Source organism: Salarias fasciatus, chromosome 3 (assembly GCF_902148845.1).
Source record: "Salarias fasciatus chromosome 3, fSalaFa1.1, whole genome shotgun sequence".
Classification (NCBI taxonomy): Eukaryota; Metazoa; Chordata; class Actinopteri; order Blenniiformes; family Blenniidae; genus Salarias; species Salarias fasciatus.
Genome location: NC_043747.1, coordinates 26,516,578 through 26,534,476, shown reverse-complemented (window position 1 = coordinate 26,534,476; position 17,899 = coordinate 26,516,578). Strand labels below are relative to the sequence as shown.

The window sequence follows — 17,899 nt, the reverse complement described above, 5'->3', positions numbered from 1 at the left end:
GTTAAAATGACTGAATGTTATGTTTATGTGACAATTCATATTCATTTGGCTGAAAGTGTCACGTTGTCTCTCACGTTGTCGTCATGCTGATCATTTCCTGCGATTGTCGCTCTTCTGATGACTCGGTGAACTTTCACTCACTGTCAGGAGTTTCACTTCTGCTGGGTGGAGGAAGGTTGGAGTCCTGCGGTCACGCCTCCATTCATAAAGCCGTGTTCAGCAGGACTGGCTGTCAGACCGATCTGAGACTGAATCCCTGCTACAGCAGCGGCTCCACCTGAGGCAGCAGGTCCATCCGAAGCAGCAGCTCCACCTGAGGCAGTGGCCCCAGCAGGTGAGAAACACACACACACACACACACACAAATGAAAGTGTTCACTCGCTTGTGATCCCAGGGAGCGGTGAAAGTGAGATTTGTCATTAAATCTGTCTATCTATTGATCAGTCTATCGATCAGTCTATCGGTCTATCTATCCATCTATCAATCCATCTATCGGTCTATCTATCCATCTATCAATCCATCTATCAGTCTATCTACACACTAAAACTGGGTGGGCTGTTTTTTGATCCCACCTCTGGGTCATTAGAGAACCAGCTCAGCATTAGTTAATGTGACTCAGCAGCTTCTGGGTCAAATTAACTGCAAATCTGGGTAAATTTACATCCCACATATTTGTTCTTCAATCTACTCAAATGCTGGGTCAAATTAATTCCAAAAATTTTGGAGTCTTTTTATTTGTATATCAATATAGACTGACAATTTAGAGTGACCATTAACCTCAGCAGCATGTTTTTGGGAGGAAGCGAGAGTACCTGGAGGACCCAGCGTTCTGGTAGATTAAATAACCCAGCATGTTTTACTGTGTGTCGACCTGTCCACTGATCTATCTATCCATCGATAAACACACATAGATAGATAAGCGGGGATGTGTACAAAGACTCTCTGATAACGTTTCCTGAGCAAGAGAAAGTCAATTTATCGTTTTCAGGTACTCTGCAGTGATCTTATCAGCAACTTATCAGCCACATTCGTGAAAACCCTCAGTCACTTTGTGGTGCAACACACACACACACACACACACACACACACACACACACACACGTGCGCACGCACGCACACAGAGAGAGAGATGAGTGAAAGCCTTCAGTTGATGGTCACAGGCGGAGCAGGAGTGAACCAACAGACAACAGTCCAACCCGCATCGGATACTTTCAACCAGACAGACAGCCTGGCGGACGGCTGGTTCTCTTCTGTTCTGTCCTGGTTCTGTGTGGCTCTGTTCAGGTTCTGTTCTGTTCAGGTTCTGTGTGGCTCTGTCCAGGTTCTCTGTTGGTTCTGTGCAGTGTTGGCCGTGACCTTTCTGAGCACTGACTGCAGTTCCAGGCCCCAGATCAGTCTGTGTCGTCACTGCCTGTCTGATGCTGTTTGTGGGATTGTGAGTTCCGCTGTGAGGTTTGGTGTGTGTTTAGTGTGTGGCAGTTTGACTATCATGGCTGGTAAAGTTTGGCTGTCTGGATCACTCTGAGGTGGAAGTAAACAACCCTGCTGTTATTCCACTTGATTTGAACCTCGTTACTTCAGAACAGGGGGAGAACCGTGGGCCCGGGGAGCCGCAGTCCTCCATCTATTACTATAACTGGGAGAGGTAAACATGTCAGACAGGGCAATTAGCTGTTCACACAGGACTTTACCCTTTTATTGCTTTACATGGTCATGTTTAAAACTTTGACTAATCGGCTGTTTGCACTTTTGATGTTTCCATTCTGAAATGAGTCGGTCTCGTCTCTGTTTGATGAGTGCTGTCTTCTACTGTCAGAAGGTCAAATCGACCCGTTGTCCTCGTACGAGGACAGTGAATTTTTACTGATTGTGAGAAGCTCCAACATTTTTTTTTATAGTAACAGGGCCGTTCTGATCCCAAACACTGATTATTTGATTTTCGTGTTATGAAAGTCTGATTGTCAGGACACCATTTTGTGCGAAAACTACTTCCTATCTAAAACAAAGTATTGTTATGATATTTATAATGTCTTACTTATCCCAAACAGGAAAGAAGAGTAAAAAAATTCCACCCGGGTCAGAAGACCATAAATTTTTCTGAAATGAAAACCCAAAAAAGAATTATTTTTAACAGACGCTCAGTACTGGAAGCAAGTTGTCGTAGGCCATCGTTCTTTTTAAGGGAACGATTAGAATCGGTTCACAGCTGTCTGCCAGCTGTTTGTACTTTCAAATGTCCCTGATGAGGCCCAGCTGTTAACGTGAACGAGTGATGACACCTCTGAGTTTGACTTTTCCTGGGCAGGCCACAGTCACCCGAACGCAGCAGGAGGAGGAGGGACTGGAGACTGGAGCCCAGCTGGTGTTTCGGATTAAATGGTTCCCCGGTTAACTGGTGACAGACGTTCTTTCACATCTGTTGTTGCTGCCAGGTGTTAAAAATCAGACAGGAAGCCGAGTCGAGCCTTTTACGAGTCTGGTTTCAACATCTGCTGTTTGGAGCAGCAGCAGCAGCAGGAAATGCTCAAGGACACCAGTTAAAACGGAAACCAGTAAATTCAAAACACCACATTTAGCACTTTATCAAAGAGGAGAGTCTAGCAAGGGGAAAGCACACACACACACACACACACACACACACACACACACACACACACACACACACACACACAAACGCTCAGTCAAAGGAGACTTAGCAGCATATGGATTCACTTTTCTGTGGACGACACAATTCAGCGTGTGCCACAAAAAACATCTGTTTCGAATCCAGGTCAAGAAACAACTGGCACCGCGACATGAAAACTCAGAAGTGATGGTAACGAGGGTGGTGATGCCAGACCTACGATAATTATTGAAGTATTTCTACGAGAATTTGGCCCTCTGGATGGTGTACGATCAATAATCCTGAAAAAGGCCAAAATGTAGGATAATCTGACCGTTTCAAGAACGTGTGATTGTGATCAAGTTCATTCAGTCTCCCCGACATTTTTTGCGAACCCTAAAGGCATCGCTTACCACGTGACGTTTCCAGCCAATCAGAGCTCAGCCAGGAGGTCAGTTGAGGAAATTGAGCCGTTGAGGAGCGCGACTGCGATGGAAGAGGTGAGATCTGCGGCGCGAGAGAGAAACCTGGAAAGCAGAGCTGCAGACGGGGAGAGGGAGAGAGAGAGACAGTTTATCCAGAGGACTGAGATCTGATTCAGCGCTGACAGAGACACCAGGAAAAAGAAACGATTTAACTCTTTTCTGAATTAAAACGCCACGGAGAACCTGATAGTATGGATTTATTTATCTTTACAAATCACGTGCATGAGTTGCTGGCATCAGCATTCTGCATCAAATCTCCCAGTTGTCAAAACAGATTGATCAGTGAGCTGAGAGGACATCTGCTGCAACTTCAAACTATTTCCAAGCTCAGTTCATAAACTCAGTTTGTAACTTTGAAAGTGGACTGCTCAGTTTGTGCAACTTTTTAAAAGAGGAAAAAGTGCACGTTTACAGTCCAAACACAGTGACATTCAGAGTATTAAAAATGATGATAAAACTATGATAATAATCTCTTGTCAGCTTCATCCGCTCTCTAAAAGGTACTTGATTTTTTTAATATTAGTTTTTTTTGTGTGCAAAATCTGCAACAATATTACATATATTACTGTTGATCAGAAGGTATGAAAGGCGCAGAACATTTGCATTGAATTCCCTTGTATTGTCTATCTAGAAGAGACATTTAAAACTGTTCTCCAACTCCATCAGTTTGAGATTTGTTTTTGTTTTTTTCTTTAAATGAAAACACAATATTCACAGTTCTTTCAAACATATTTCCCTGCTCTTGTCTCTCGGTCCCTCTGGTCATCTCAGTCTTTTGAACAGCTCCTTAAGATCCGGCGTTAGTCCCGTCTTTAGTTATTGCAGTAGAAAAGCTGAAGTAAGTAGAAGTATTCAGTGAATCGCTCAGTTGAATTGTCGAGTAGAATTCTGCCTTCACACCTCGCAGTCTTTATTTTTGTTTGTTTTTCAGTTCTTTGAGGAGAGACGATGCCGCACGGTAGAGCCAAGATGGAGGCGGACAGGAACGGCGTTTCCAAACCTGAGGTACCATCTTCCTCCGTCATACACACAAATATACACAACACCCCTCATATATACCTGGAATTTTACACATATATCAAATTTAGAAAGCATGACTGTCTTATTGTTGTCGACGGGCTTTGTTCGTACCTCTAGTCGGCTCGTTCCGGCCACCAGCAGCACGGCGCCACCGTCAGCTTCCACAACATCCACTACAAGGTGAAGCAGGGGGGCGGCTTGCTGTGTCTGAGGAAGGCCACCACCAAAGACATCCTCATCGACCTCAGGTGAGAGCCGCCTTGACCCCGGGTGACCCCGCAGTGTCAGGCAGGGCTTTTCGTCTCGTACATCCTCGACTTGGTACCTGGAGCCAGGTGCTGTTCTGGCCCGCCGTTCTGCTGGGTCGAGCTGAGAACGTGACGTGGGCCGACGGCCGGCCGCTGATTGGTTTGAACTGACCAGAAAAGACCTGAGAGAAACACACAGCGTCCATTTTTAATAGACCAGTGATGAATTGAAGCCTTCACATCCCATGACAGCTGCAAGCTAGCATTAGCTGCCGTTAGCTTCCCATCACGTGTCTCTGTGGCTCCACCCATGCTGAGGTGAAAAAACTGAGTGCAGTCAAGTGGACCGATGCTAGAACTGTCCAATGGAGATAAAAGCAGTAGACCTGCCACACTATGTTTCAAACACCGGGTTAAAGTTAAGGACCCGTTGCTGTTTCAGTGGGAACAAAGGTCATTTTCAGAAAGAAAAGCTTTTCTTAGATTGATCTAGAGATTGATCTAAACAGAATGGAATAAAAATACTTACTAGCACAAAGAAATTTCTTAGATGTGGTGTGAATGTTTCCTGAGAGCTCGATTCCACCTCCCTGCTTCATCTGATGACCTGTAGTTCACAGTCGCTGTGTAAACATGTGAAAATAAGACTTTGTGGAAATGCTCTGTTCCCGTCTCCTGTACCGTGATACTTAAATACTGCAGTATTTTGAAGGCATGGGACTTTATAAAGGACGAGCACAAGTATGAGTACAAGTACTGACATTTAGCTACCTGCTAATGCAGAGGGTTGATAGCATCACTTATTAAATACCCTAGAGCTTCGTTCATACTAATGCCTCTCGCATGTAGCATGTAGCATCGCTGGTGTGTGAGCTCTGAAGCCCTTTAGCATGTTAGCACCTCCTTGGTTGTCCCCAGGACGAGATATAGAAAGTTTGGTGATCGCTCTTTTGCTGTTCTTGGCCCGAAGCTCTGGAACTCTCTTCCTCTGCATTTACAGTCTGTCACTGAACTTAATGTTTTAAAATGTTATCTTAAAACCCACTTTATCCGTTTAGTGTTTGACGTTTAGCCCCTTTTTGAACTGTGTTTCTTAAAGTGTTTTAACTTGTCATTTTACTCTGTTAAGTGCCTTGTGCTCCTTTTGGCAGTTGGAAGGCGCTTTATAAATAAAATTTGATTGATTTAGCATGTAGCATGTAGCATCGCTGGTGTGTGACCTCTGAATACCTTTAGCATGTAGCATGTAGCATCACACTCGGGTTTTTGTTTGTCTACGTGCCGACGCTGCGATCACCTGCGATTCAAACGTGACACAGTCGAGGTGAAGGAAGGAAGCCTGCTCCAGGCTGTTGCCATCACACACACACACACACACACACACACACACACACACACACACACACACACACACACACACACACACACTAGAAGCTGGTGCAAAGACAATGACTCTGAGCTTAAACTAACAAACAGGGCGAGCAGCAGGATGTTCCAGCAGGCCTCGGTACCTTTGAAGCTCTCGGCACTGAGAAAGGCAAAGGGACATTTTGGGATTGAACTAATGCAAATAAACACCCGAGTCGTGGGCAGTCCTGGGAAACTGCTCAGCTCTCAGTTGGAGGGCTCCTGCCAGAGCTTGATTTCTCCGTAATGAGCCAACGAGGCTTTGGGGAGCAGTCTGGGACCTCCGGCAGGAAACAGTCGGGAGCCGTTGGTGTAGTGGTTGAGGTGTGTCCCGGCTGTCCCGGCCTGAACCCACCAGGAAACACACTCTGCAAATGGACTTTGCATGGCCAAATGTTTTGACTATTGAGTTTTAAAGAGGACATATTATGATTTTTGGGACTTTTAACCAGTCATATAGTCATTTCCCTGATTTTCTGGACTACGTGGGTCTTTTCTTCACTGGACGATCAGTTTAACTATTTATAGACAGAATAAAGTTCCAGGTGGCGTATCAGCCATGGCTAACTCGGCATTTCCAGACGAACACAAATAACATGAAAGACCATCAATCTTAATTTGAAGGATTCGTTCACTCGGAGCCACTGAAAACACAGCATTATGTAAATGCTCAGACTCCATCGTCCAGTAAAGGACAGGAACTTTGCTCCTGGTCCTGAGACTCTGATCCTGGTCCTGGTCCTGCTCCTGCTGTCCTAGGCCATAGTAAACAGTTGGTTCTGCACATGCTCGGTAGACGGACCATCAAGAATGATAACTCGTGGCCCAACGTGAAAATTACATCGTTCTCAGTGTTTTTGCCGTTTCCATGGAAACAGACATCGTCAAATAAACATGAAACCAATAAATGAATCCCACATTCACAATCCCTTCATGACTTTTAACACTGTGAAATGCAGAATTGACTTTTTCCAGCCACTTTAGCCTCTTCTTTCTGCAGAATTAAAAACCAAAAAAGCATCAGAGCGACTCACACCGAGGCTAAAATAAAAGCAAAGCGTGACCGAAGACTTTAAGATTATATAGTTTATGGTCTGTTATGACGTTGACCAAAGTCTTACTGTCTTTATGTAAATATCATCACGTCGACGTGCACGTGCACAGTGTCCAGTGGCTATCTGCAGGACTTTATTGTCCCGTGCGTGTAATCATTGACAAAGCTCGAGGTCCAGTTTCCACGTGAGCTGCTGTGTTTGTTATGTGACCGCTTTAGAATTTCCTGCATGCTTTGAGAGAATGGCGTTATCGCCGCAGGTGTTTTGAGTCTCCTGTTCTTCAGCCAGTGGTTTCAAAGTCATCCCATCAGAATTAAATTGAATTCATTAACATTTTTTTAAGAAGTTCCCCTGTTGGTCTCATGCACCTGCTGACCTGCGAACACAACTACAGGAAAGGGACAATATTTGTTTTGAGGAGTAAACAGGACGTCGTTCAAGGTTTGGGATGGAAGATTTCCTCACAGACTCCTCATGGGTTGTTTCCAAATCTTTCTTTTTTTTTGATAAAATCACCTTGGAAAAAGCTTCAATAATGTGCGAAACAAAATAGTTTTCAAGACTTGTAATGAAAGTTTCGGACACATTGACACATTGTTTTTCAGGTGAAGACGATGTCCGTTTCCACGGTAACGCTGAAAAAAAATGTAGTTTTCACGTGGACCACTAGTTGTTGCTTTTGGTCGGTTTTATAATGAAGCTCCATACACACATGCTGCAGAGTGACGGTGTGCGACATGGAGACGGAGCCTGGGTGTTTCCGGAAAGTTCCGTTTTCAAAAAGCTGCATTTTCACTGGCTCTGAACCAACACCCAAAACACAACAGGAGTTTTGTGGTTTTACTGTGAGCGTGGTGATAGTTGAAAGTAGGGCTGGACGATATGGCCAAAAATGTTATCACGATATAGGTCTTACTTTCGGTCGATACGATATAATTCCGATATTGATATAGATAGTACAAAAGCCGCAGAAAAACTGTTAAGAATCATGCACATAATACTACCTGTAAAACTAGAAATTATTTATCCAGGAAGCTCCTCCAGTATAAAATTTTAGAAATAAAAACTACATTAAATTAACTGATTACCATTTATTTAAGAAATATGAAATCACTGTCAAATAAACGTAAGTTTCACCTTTTTCAATATAAATAGCTTTAACTTTATACTTAAATACAGTTATTTTATTGTTATAGATTCAAACAAAGGTGCTTCAACCACAAAGAAAAATAAAAGTGCTCAGAATTACTGCAATAAACAGAAAAAAGAGTGAGCAACAACAAACATAAATATTACTGGGACAGGGAACTGAAATAACTGCCATACACTCACCTTTTCAAGATTAAAAGCTTTAACTTTTAAACTACAACACAGTTTTTCTTATACATTTAAACAAAGGTGCTTCAACCAGGGAGAAAAATAAAAGTGCTCAGAATTACTAAGGTTAAGTACAGAATTACTTAAGGTTGTAGTGATTATGGCGACATTGCAGCGAATCCCTGTGCTGTTTTTTTTTTTGTTTTTTTTTGTGGTATTTGTCTTCACTGTTGCAGCATCTTGTAAATTGTAGACGGTCCCTTAACCCCGCAGCACCACCGGCTCACTCTTCGTGCTTTCTGCTCGGCTTGAATCAGCAGCACCGTGAACAGCAATTAGTGACTGTGAAACGCTGATACTGTAACGCACTATATCGAAAATGTTTTTAAAATTCATATCATTGTTATTGAATAAAAATATACCGCGGTATATATTGCTATCGAAATTTTGTCCAGCCCTAGTTGAAAGACACCGCCATGTGCTCGTAGGAGACAGAATCCTGGAGTAACTGACAGCGGAATCAAGAATGAAACTGGTCTGAAGCTGGCCTGCAGCTGGTCTGGTCTGAAGGTAGCCTGCGGCTTAACTGAAGCTTGCCACCAGCTGGTCTGAAGCTGGCCTGCAGCTGGATTGAAGCTTGCAATAGCTGGTCTGAAGCTGGCCTGCAGCTGGGGAAACGAAGAGAAACAAAACAGCTGTAAATAGTGAATGTAGTCCAAATCAGCTGTGTCATGTTCAGTGCTGGAAAAAAAAGAAAAAAAATGTGCTGTATTGTTTGATTGTTGATGTTGTTGTTTTTTTTTTTCTTTGTTTGTTTTTTTAATCAAACTTGCCAAGTCGCCGCCCTGTGATTGCCGGAGTCTAGAAACTCTGGAACATGAGCCAAGTTTGCTCCACAGAGACGCCACGACCTGCGTGACCTCGCTGACTTTGAAAAAGGAGGAAGTCCACTCTGTTTTTTTAAAAATGAGCATAGAGCTGCATAGAAAAGTAGTATTTTTATTGGTATTAGTCAGCATGGAGCGTCACACGGTTTCACTTCCCTGTGCTGTGAAGATGAAGTGAAAATGCGGTGTCACTTTAGGAACTCTCTAGTAAATCGCTGACAACTTGCTGATGTGTAGAAGACAGAATAGAGGAACTTCACATCTATGAGTTTTTTTGAACCAGTGATCCAGCCCAGAAAACGACTTCCAAACTGCTAGCATTAGCAGCATTAGCATTAGATTGAAAAGAAGAAAGAAAAACCTTTCCTCAACACGAAGACAAACACTTCTGAACAGACTGATTCTCAGCAAGTGACCAAACCTCTGGACAGTTTTCCAGGTCTGCTCTGGAGTTCAGACCAGGAGTGTTAAATATGAGGCTCATGGGCCAAAACCGGCCCACAAGAGGCTCCAATCTGGTCTGACAAACCAACAAGGAAATTGTTAAAAATTCACATAAAACACACATACACACTGGTTGCTAACAAACTAACCTCAAATCCATGCCGTCACGGGCAGTTAGAAAAATACCCGGAATGCATTTGTTTGCTTTTTGGTAATTTTCATTGGATTTTGTACCTGAAGGTTTCATTAAAATTGGCTTTATTTTGAAACTGGAGTAATTTTCCGTGGTCATTGTTTGGTTTTGTGAAAATTTCAACGTTTTCATCATCAAACCTTAAACCTCAAGCTTATTGTTTCGCTATTTCACAATAAAATCAGCCTGTTTGTGGCCCCTGAACTGCGACGTGTTACACTGAGTCTAGAACGTGCTTCGCTGTACTTTTAATTTGGAGAACCTTGGATCACCTCTGGGTCCACTCTGTTCAGTGACTCGAGACGAACTCTACATGAAAAAACAATAACCTCAGGATTTTCAAGTAGAATTTTGTCAACCATGTCTTTCTTTCCCCAGTGGGATTATGAAGCCGGGCCTGAACGCCATCATGGGAGCAACGGGCAGCGGCAAGTCATCGTGAGTGGACACACAATTCACAGATACTGGCTGAATTTAAATTCATTGTTGAAATTGCAGCATCTCAACTTCCTGGAGGGACTGATGAGTGCCTTAGATTTAAATTAGCCTTGAAATGTAAAATAACAGAATTTTAAACATGCAATTCAAACTGTGATTAATCACAATTAACCATGGACATCCTGCCATGAATTAGGAATAAGAACACAAATCTTTAGTTCTACACCCTTCACAAAAAAGTAAAACAGCATAGTAAGGTTTTAAATGTATAAATATAACTGCATCAGGAAAGGCTTTTATTTTGAAAAGTCTCTCATGTTTATAATGGTAGTTAATCTTTATAAAACTGTTACAGAACACTGAGACAAAGAAGTCCAATTCAGGGTTCTTTTTATAGGTTCAGTTTTAAGGAAATAGCTCCATCTAATGGTGACACGGCAGATTGCATTTAACTGAAATCACCAGTACTTTTGGCAGTTTATGCTCAGTGAGATCCTGTCGATCCAGTGTGGTTCCTCAGGGAATCCCGCAGGTGGTGCTGTCGGTCCGCTGAATGAAAAGTCTGAATTTGAAGCCAGGCTTTTTCGATCCTTCAGGTTTCTGGATGTTTTAGCAGCCAGGAAGGATCCGGCAGGTCTCTCCGGGGAAGTCTTGATCAACGGAGCTCCTCAGCCCCCCAACTTCAAGTGTCTGTCAGGATACGTGGTGCAGGTGGGTCAAGTCGAGCCATTTTCAAAAATGCCCGTTTTCAGTGGACATCGCTGTCGTCGTCCATCTGCTGAGCATGAACACAACAGGGTCCGCTCCACGCCGGGGCTAGAGGGGCCTGTGGCCCCTTAAACAAACCTCCTGCCTCCTTAAATCAAGCCTTTAGAAGTTGAGAATAAAATAATAGATTATCCATCTGACATTGTAGCCTGAGTGACGGCACCAAGGACACTGGGACTCAAGGCCGGAGTTTGACACCCCGCCCTATCAGCTGCACCAGCCTTTAAGTTAGACAGGTCTTAGGGTGGAGGTCTGACAAAGTGCATGGACCCCTGAAGTACTACGACCACCACCCCCACCCATGTGCCCCCTTCACATTCTGCCTGCTCCCTCATATCGGCCTTTCTAGAACTGACCCTGGTGCAACAACTGTTGACGATGGTCGTGTTGCGTAGGAGCAGGAGCAGCGTTTCTGCCATTTCCATGGAGACGAAGTCCGAGCATTTACAAAAAGTTTGCATTTTTCCACGGAGAGAGAGTGGAAGCATTCAGAAAGAAGTTGCATTTCCCCCGTCTCCATGGAGACGTAGTCAGTCTTTTCATAAAGTTCCTCCTAGGTTGCCGTTTTTTAAAAGTTGCATCTTCAGTGACTCCGAGCGCCGATGTCGTCAAAACAGACCTAAACATATTGACTCGAGAGCGTTGCCGTGGAAACAGGCAGCTCACCACATGTGCGTGTCCGCAGGACGACGTGGTGATGGGAACTCTGACGGTGAGAGAGAACTTCGCCTTCTCGGCGGCGCTGCGCCTCCCGACGAGCATCAGCGAGGAGGAGAAGAGGCAGAAGGTGGAGCGACTGATCCACGAGCTGGGCCTGGGCCGGGTGGCCGACTCCAAGGTGAGCAGGTCAAACCTTCAATTCGTTTAATGTGCTTTCAATGAATCGTCCTGATAAGGCCCTTCGACGTGAAGGTTTTTCAGTCAAACATTTTAGGCCGATATGTGACTAACATGCCAGTCAAAAACATATTTTCAAGATAAACCTTTCAGCTACATGTCGGCTCCTGTAGCATCTTTCTGTGGTCACACAGAGACATCTAGTGGCCACAGATGGTACGCACCACTCTAAACTGCAGGATCGCTGAAGTAACTTAAAAAATGACAACTTCTAGTCCAGAAAATCTGATACTAACCACGACCATCTTGCCGGTCCAGGTGGGCACTCAGCTGATTCGCGGGGTCTCGGGAGGCGAGAGGAAGAGGACGAACATCGGCATGGAGCTGATCATCGACCCGTCCGTCCTGTTCCTGGACGAGCCCACCACGGGCCTCGACGCCAGCACGGCGAACTCGGTGCTGCTGCTGCTGAAGAGGTGAGCAGCTCAAAGTGAACACCAGAAGCGACTGTAGCTGATCACTTCACTGACTCTGACTGATGGACAACTACATTTTCAAGTTTTACAGATATGATGGAACGTCTTCTTTTTTTTTTTTTCATTTAAATTTCATAACATGAAAACTTCATCGCATTCAGATTGAGTGAATGTGACGGATCATGGTCCTGCTGTAAAGAATCTGACTGTACCCACTGACGGCTCCAGTTTCTTGAGAATTGACTCTTCCTGTGTTTTGTCTTTGGTTCCCCTGCAGGATGGCGAATCACGGTCGCACCATCATCCTCTCCATCCACCAGCCCCGATACTCCATCTACCGCCTGTTCGACAGCCTCACCCTGCTGGTCAACGGCAAACAGGTCCGACATTGAAATTTCCTCACAGTCCAACGCCTTTCTGACAAACCCGTGTTGTTTTCTTGTTTGGATGGGAACAGGTTTACCACGGCCCGGCGCAGAGAGCACTGGATTACTTCTCAGACATCGGTAAAACAGTCAAATCAACCTCCAGCCAAATGGCAAAAATGTTAAGGGAAAGTCACTTACTTACTTACTTCATTTCCCAGGATACACCTGTGAGGCCCACAACAACCCTGCTGATTTCTTTCTGGACGTCATCAATGGAGACTCGACAGCCGTCGCCTTCAATGATGATGATGGTGACGACGAAGGTGAGTTAAACCTTCCTGTTGTGCAGCACAAGTATAAAACTTCACGATAATCCAAATACGGAAAAACTTTTTCTTTCCAGTGTGGATTCTGATCATGTGACCTTTCCTTTCATTGATTTTACTTCGCAGATATGATTTTATTAGAAATCGCCAAAAACTTATCATGACTGTTCCAGTTGAGGGCCCCTTTTACAAAACCACGTTCTGGAAACAGTGTAGTTCTCATGTTGGTCCACTAGCTAATGTCGTTGGTTGTTTTTGTACTGAAACCACACACATACTGCAGAGAACAAGACACTGTAAACATGAACAATGGGAGAACATGGACATTGAAATGGACAGAACACAAAGTTGGATTGTTATTACAGTGACTGTCAACTCAAAAACTACCAAGTCCTGGAGACAGTCCTTCAGTTCACCACAGCTGCTCGGTCCACATCTGTTCGGGGCTTCAAGTCTCTGTCCAGATGTTTCTGATGCTCTTCTTATTGTGCAGATACTAATCCAGATTCCAGAAAAATCACTCTGTCCCGGAGAAGGATCGAGGACAAGCTGGTGGAGGAGTACAGAAACTGTCACTACTTCAAAGAGACCAAAGCCGAGCTGGGTAGGTCCAGGAACCCCCCCACCCCGGAGCCAGAGGGCTTCTCTACCTGCATCAGAAAACCACACATACAACAGAGAAAAGTAACATACAGAAAACAGCTCTTGTAAGATAAAATATTACTCAAGGATGTAAGATAAAGCAGTCGGGATGCACCGGTATCAGTACTGGGTACTGGGTCCGATACCTGTATCAGGTCCAATAGCCATGCACAGAATACTCGTACTCATGGAAGATTCCTCGCAAAATAAATGGTTAAAAATCAAGAGATTAACTCACATATGACTGGCTGTGGAACCTGTAGTGACGGTCTCGCCCCGCCTCCAAAGTTGTTCTGGCCCGTAACACTCCCTTTCATATACAATGCATGATTTTGAAAGAAAAAAAGTTTTGCTTTTACAGTAAATGTCTTACTTAATGCACCTTTAAGCCAGACGATGGCAGTGTGACTTGCATTGTGACGTGTGTTTTACCGTTTGCAGCACCGCAAGGCAACTTCTCAAATCTTCACAATCACCACTAAATACAGCATGATGAAGCCGCAGTACTCTGCTTGAATGGTCGTTTCAGTGTTCATTTTTTGTTTGTTTGTTAAAGGTTATGAGGGCAAAGAACATTTTGTGAAAAAAACAAAAATCATCAGTGATGTTGTTGCAAATATGCAAGAAAGTTACGAGGGATGTCCATGGTTTGGAGATTCTACTGAGCTGATATATTCTGAACATGATTCTACTCTGGCAACTGGGTTCACAGTCTGGAATAGTATGTCAGGTTTACAGAGGTGACGTAGCATCAACACAGAGATTTCTGGAGGTGATTTGCGGTGACGCTTGCCGTTGCCTGTCATTTGCTTATTGAGCATGAATTTGGCCTCATGTTAATTGATAAATATAGCATCAGCAGCTGTACTCGGCATTAGTAAATATCTTAGGGGTCGTAGTTTTACTTCTGCTCATTCTTGAAAGGAAGGATATTAGGCAAAATCCACTTTCTGGAGCTTTGTATAATGCTATAGTGTCATTTCCCCATTAAAATGATGCATGGAGTTGTTTCCTGAACCATTCACACATATTTGAGCAGTTCCTGAATCTCCCCCTGGCAGCCATGTTGAGAGCTGAAACGCTTGATGCCGCACAGCTCCGCCCATAATGCACAGCTCCACCCCAGCTCTGACGTAGTCTGCACAGCTCCTCCTGCACAGGTCCTCCTGAGTGGGGAGGAAATACGCAGCAAATGGCCGAGATGGACGCTTTGAGGGGGCGTGTCGCTAAGGGGAGGAGATTCTTAAAGAGACACAGACTCATTTCCAGTCGTTTGAGGCAGCCTGATGCACAGGCAAATTTGATTTAACTTGTTTTTGACACATGCAGCTTTCACTATCCAACTTTGGGCAAAGATGTTGCTTGAGTGTCCTATAGATTGATACTAAAGGGCTAAAAAACACGTAATACCCCTCCTTTAAATGAGTATTGTTGGTGCATCTCTAATTTAAAAAATAACAAAAAGACAAGAAAAACCACATACATTCAAGCAGAAAGACATGAAATGATCCACTGCTGAATGTTGAGTGAGCTTTGAAAGACAGAACACATGGAAGTAACATTTCAAATTGATGACACGAGGAGAACGGAGAGGAGGAACACAATCTTTTGCTTCTTTGGGTCTCCGGTAGAAAAGATCGTGATGGGGAAGCAGCTCACGTCCTCGGTCCGCTCCAGGACCATCACCTACCACACCGGATTCTTCACGCAGTTCAGATGGGTTCTCAAGAGGACGTTCCGCAACCTCCTGCTCAACCCGCAGACCTCCGTCGCCCAGGTACGTCCTAGTGGCCAGATGAAGAACTGCAGGGTCCAACATTCCAGATCGGGGGCGTCCAGCCCATTTCAGCCAGTTTTCTTGGTGATCATGTGATTAAAGGATCCGTTGACGTCCGGCTGTGTTTCCATCCTCCTCAGGTGATGGTGACGTTGTTCCTTGCCCTGGTTGTTGGCGCCATCTTCTTCGACGTCCAGCTTAATTCCAGCGGGCTGCAGAACAGGTCTGCCTTCACTCGAGCGCCTCTTCATCATCCGGCTCGTGGAATCTTTTAACGCTCTTGGTTGCGTTCCTCAGGTTTGGCGCTCTCTTCTTCATCACGGTGAACCAGTGTTTCAGCTCCATGTCGGCCGCCGAACTCTTCATCACAGAGAGGAAACTCTTCGTGTGGGTAAACCTCTGGTTCACAAACATTTCAGATGGACGGCGTGCTCTTTGAACTTTGACCGTTTCTGTCTGCAGTCATGAGTACATCAGCGGGTACTACAGGCTGTCGGTCTACTTCCTGACTAAGATCCTGTCTGACATCCTCACCATGAGGACCATCCCCGCCATCATCTTCAGCTGTGTGGCCTACTTCATGATCGGTACGGGTCTCATTTTTTATAGTATCCAATGGACACATTCAAAGACTGGCTTCAGAATCTGACTTAAAATGCAGATCAGATTTACAAATAGAATATGAAACATGCAGACCTCTGAGGTCCTCAGGAAGAGGTTTAATGAGTGATCCAGACCCTCTGAGGTGCTCAGGAAGAGGTTTACTCAGTGATCCAGATGTCTGAGGATTGTTTTCCAAAATAAGTAAAGCAATTTTTTTATAATAACCCCCAATATGGGATTGGGTATCTGTGACCATACAGGGTGTCGATTGGACCACCTGACTTCGTCTCCTCTGTTTGTTTCGGCAGGGTTCAAGGCCGCCGTGGACTCCTTCTTCCTCTTCATGTTCTCCGTGGCTCTGGTGGCCTACACGGCCACCTCCATGGCCATGGCCATCTCGGCCGACCAGACGGTGGTGGCCATCGCCACCATCTTCATGACCATCATCTGTGTCTTCATGATGGTGACAAGCTGACACATCTTCTCACTGTCAATGAGGGAGAACAGGACAGAATTCAGTCCAGTCAGTGTATTTCTAGAGCTCCAGATACAGCAGTCATCTCAGAGTTTCACCCACAATTCTACAATTATAAGGTAGAGGAGAAAAACCTGCAGAACCAGACTCAGAGAAGGAGGACAGACAGACAGATTATTGGGAGGGATTCAAACCCTGGTTCTGATTGGGGGGTTGGCAGATGACAGGAGAAAACAGAGTGACTGGAGCCGCTGTGAACGGAACGCCAGAACTGAAACACCGCTCGTCTGTTTTCTCCTTCAGATCTTCGCGGGTTTGCTGGTGAGTCTTCCCTCCATCCCCAGCTGGCTCGCCTGGTTGAAATATCTCAGCATCCCCAGATACGGCCTCTCTGTATGTACACACACACACACACACACACACACACACACACACACACACACACACACACACACTCACATGAAGGTTTTTGGTGTTTTTGACCTGGGAGCAGTGATTGAAATTGTTCAACGTTCCCTGCAGGCTCTCTCCATCAACGAGTTCACCGGACTCGTCTTCTGTCCTGAAGACAACCGCAACAACTTCACCATGTGAGTAACACACATACACACCACCTGCTCCTGTTTGATGCTACAGCTTCACCTTCTGGACAGAGTGTCACACTACAACAGTTTAGTGGAATTAAAGGTCCCATATTAAATCCTATCAAGTCAATAAAGAACCTCTGACTCTGATGTGAAACTGTTGAGAAAACTAATCTGAGACCTTTAGAATGAGGGTGAACGAAAAGCCGATCCGGCTGTTCTGAGGATCCTGCTTTGTGTCTCCAGCTGCACCGGCGAGCAGTACCTCACCTCTCAGGGCATCGATTACTCCACCTGGGGCTTCTGGCAGAACCACATGGCGCTGCTTATCATGACCGCCTGCTTCCTCACCATCACGTACCTGAAGCTGCGCTTCGTCAGGAAGTTCACGTAGAGCCTTCATCGTCGTCTTTGTCACGGTCCCAGGTTTTCCGGGGAACTGGGCTGGTCTGTAACCCGGCACCATCAGATCAGGACTGTGCAGGTTGTTTTTGGTGTCAGCGTCCCGGTTATTGATCGATCACTCCTCACTGTCTCGCTCACACTGCAGCGTTCGCTCAATCCTTCCCGTCCTTGTTCTTGCACTTTAAACTTCTGAATTCTTTTTTTTTTACCAAATAAAATACTAATTTTGTGTTCTCAATGTGTGTCCCGCAGATTTTTTCAAAATTAAAAAAACACATTTTCACAGCCATTTTCACGGCCGGGGCTGAGAAGATCATCATACCCCAAAAATCCATTTTGACAGTTTAATATGTCATTTTCAGTGAAGGACCTTTATTTTGAAGGAATTTTTTGGCTATTATTTTGAAAGGCAACTGACCCCCTACTGCATATCCATTTGGGAGGTTTAAAACACCATTGTTATTTAGCAAGGACTTTTATTTTGAAAGAGTTTGGGATTTTTATTTTGAAAGTTAGTGTACCCTAACCCCAACTCTGGCTA

The 17,899-nt window shown here is 44.7% G+C and overlaps 1 protein-coding gene across 2 annotated transcripts; it reads left to right on the top strand.

The window, feature by feature from the left end:
• The first annotated feature begins 237 nt into the window (after positions 1 to 237).
• LOC115381173 (ATP-binding cassette sub-family G member 2-like) lies at positions 238 to 17,530 on the top strand. Of its 2 annotated transcripts, none has more exons than XM_030082436.1 (19): positions 238 to 334; positions 4,020 to 4,093; positions 4,226 to 4,356; positions 10,038 to 10,097; positions 10,694 to 10,808; positions 11,551 to 11,703; positions 12,021 to 12,178; positions 12,456 to 12,558; positions 12,636 to 12,684; positions 12,765 to 12,869; positions 13,366 to 13,476; positions 15,146 to 15,291; positions 15,432 to 15,514; positions 15,589 to 15,678; positions 15,754 to 15,878; positions 16,203 to 16,357; positions 16,673 to 16,762; positions 16,892 to 16,959; positions 17,200 to 17,530. In XM_030082436.1, the coding sequence occupies exons 2-19, from the start codon at positions 4,037 to 4,039 to the stop codon at positions 17,345 to 17,347; spliced, it is 1,947 nt and encodes a 648-aa protein (XP_029938296.1). In that variant the 5' UTR covers positions 238 to 334; positions 4,020 to 4,036; the 3' UTR covers positions 17,348 to 17,530. The 2 variants fall into 2 exon arrangements, with proteins under 2 accessions (XP_029938296.1, XP_029938304.1); XM_030082444.1 differs by lacking the exon at positions 238 to 334 and adding an exon at positions 3,054 to 3,103.
• Positions 17,531 to 17,899: the final 369 nt, after the last annotated feature.

What these genes read in the sequence shown, in the direction of transcription:
- LOC115381173 (XM_030082436.1), top strand. Translation starts at nt 4,037, where the DNA reads ATGCCGCACGGTAGAGCCAAGATGGAGGCGGACAGGAACGGCGTTTCC. An exon ending in CGCAGACCTCCGTCGCCCAG is followed by an intron (nt 15,292 to 15,431) that starts GTACGTCCTAGT and finishes CATCCTCCTCAG; the next exon opens with GTGATGGTGACGTTGTTCCT. An exon ending in AACCGCAACAACTTCACCAT is followed by an intron (nt 16,960 to 17,199) that starts GTGAGTAACACA and finishes TTGTGTCTCCAG; the next exon opens with CTGCACCGGCGAGCAGTACC.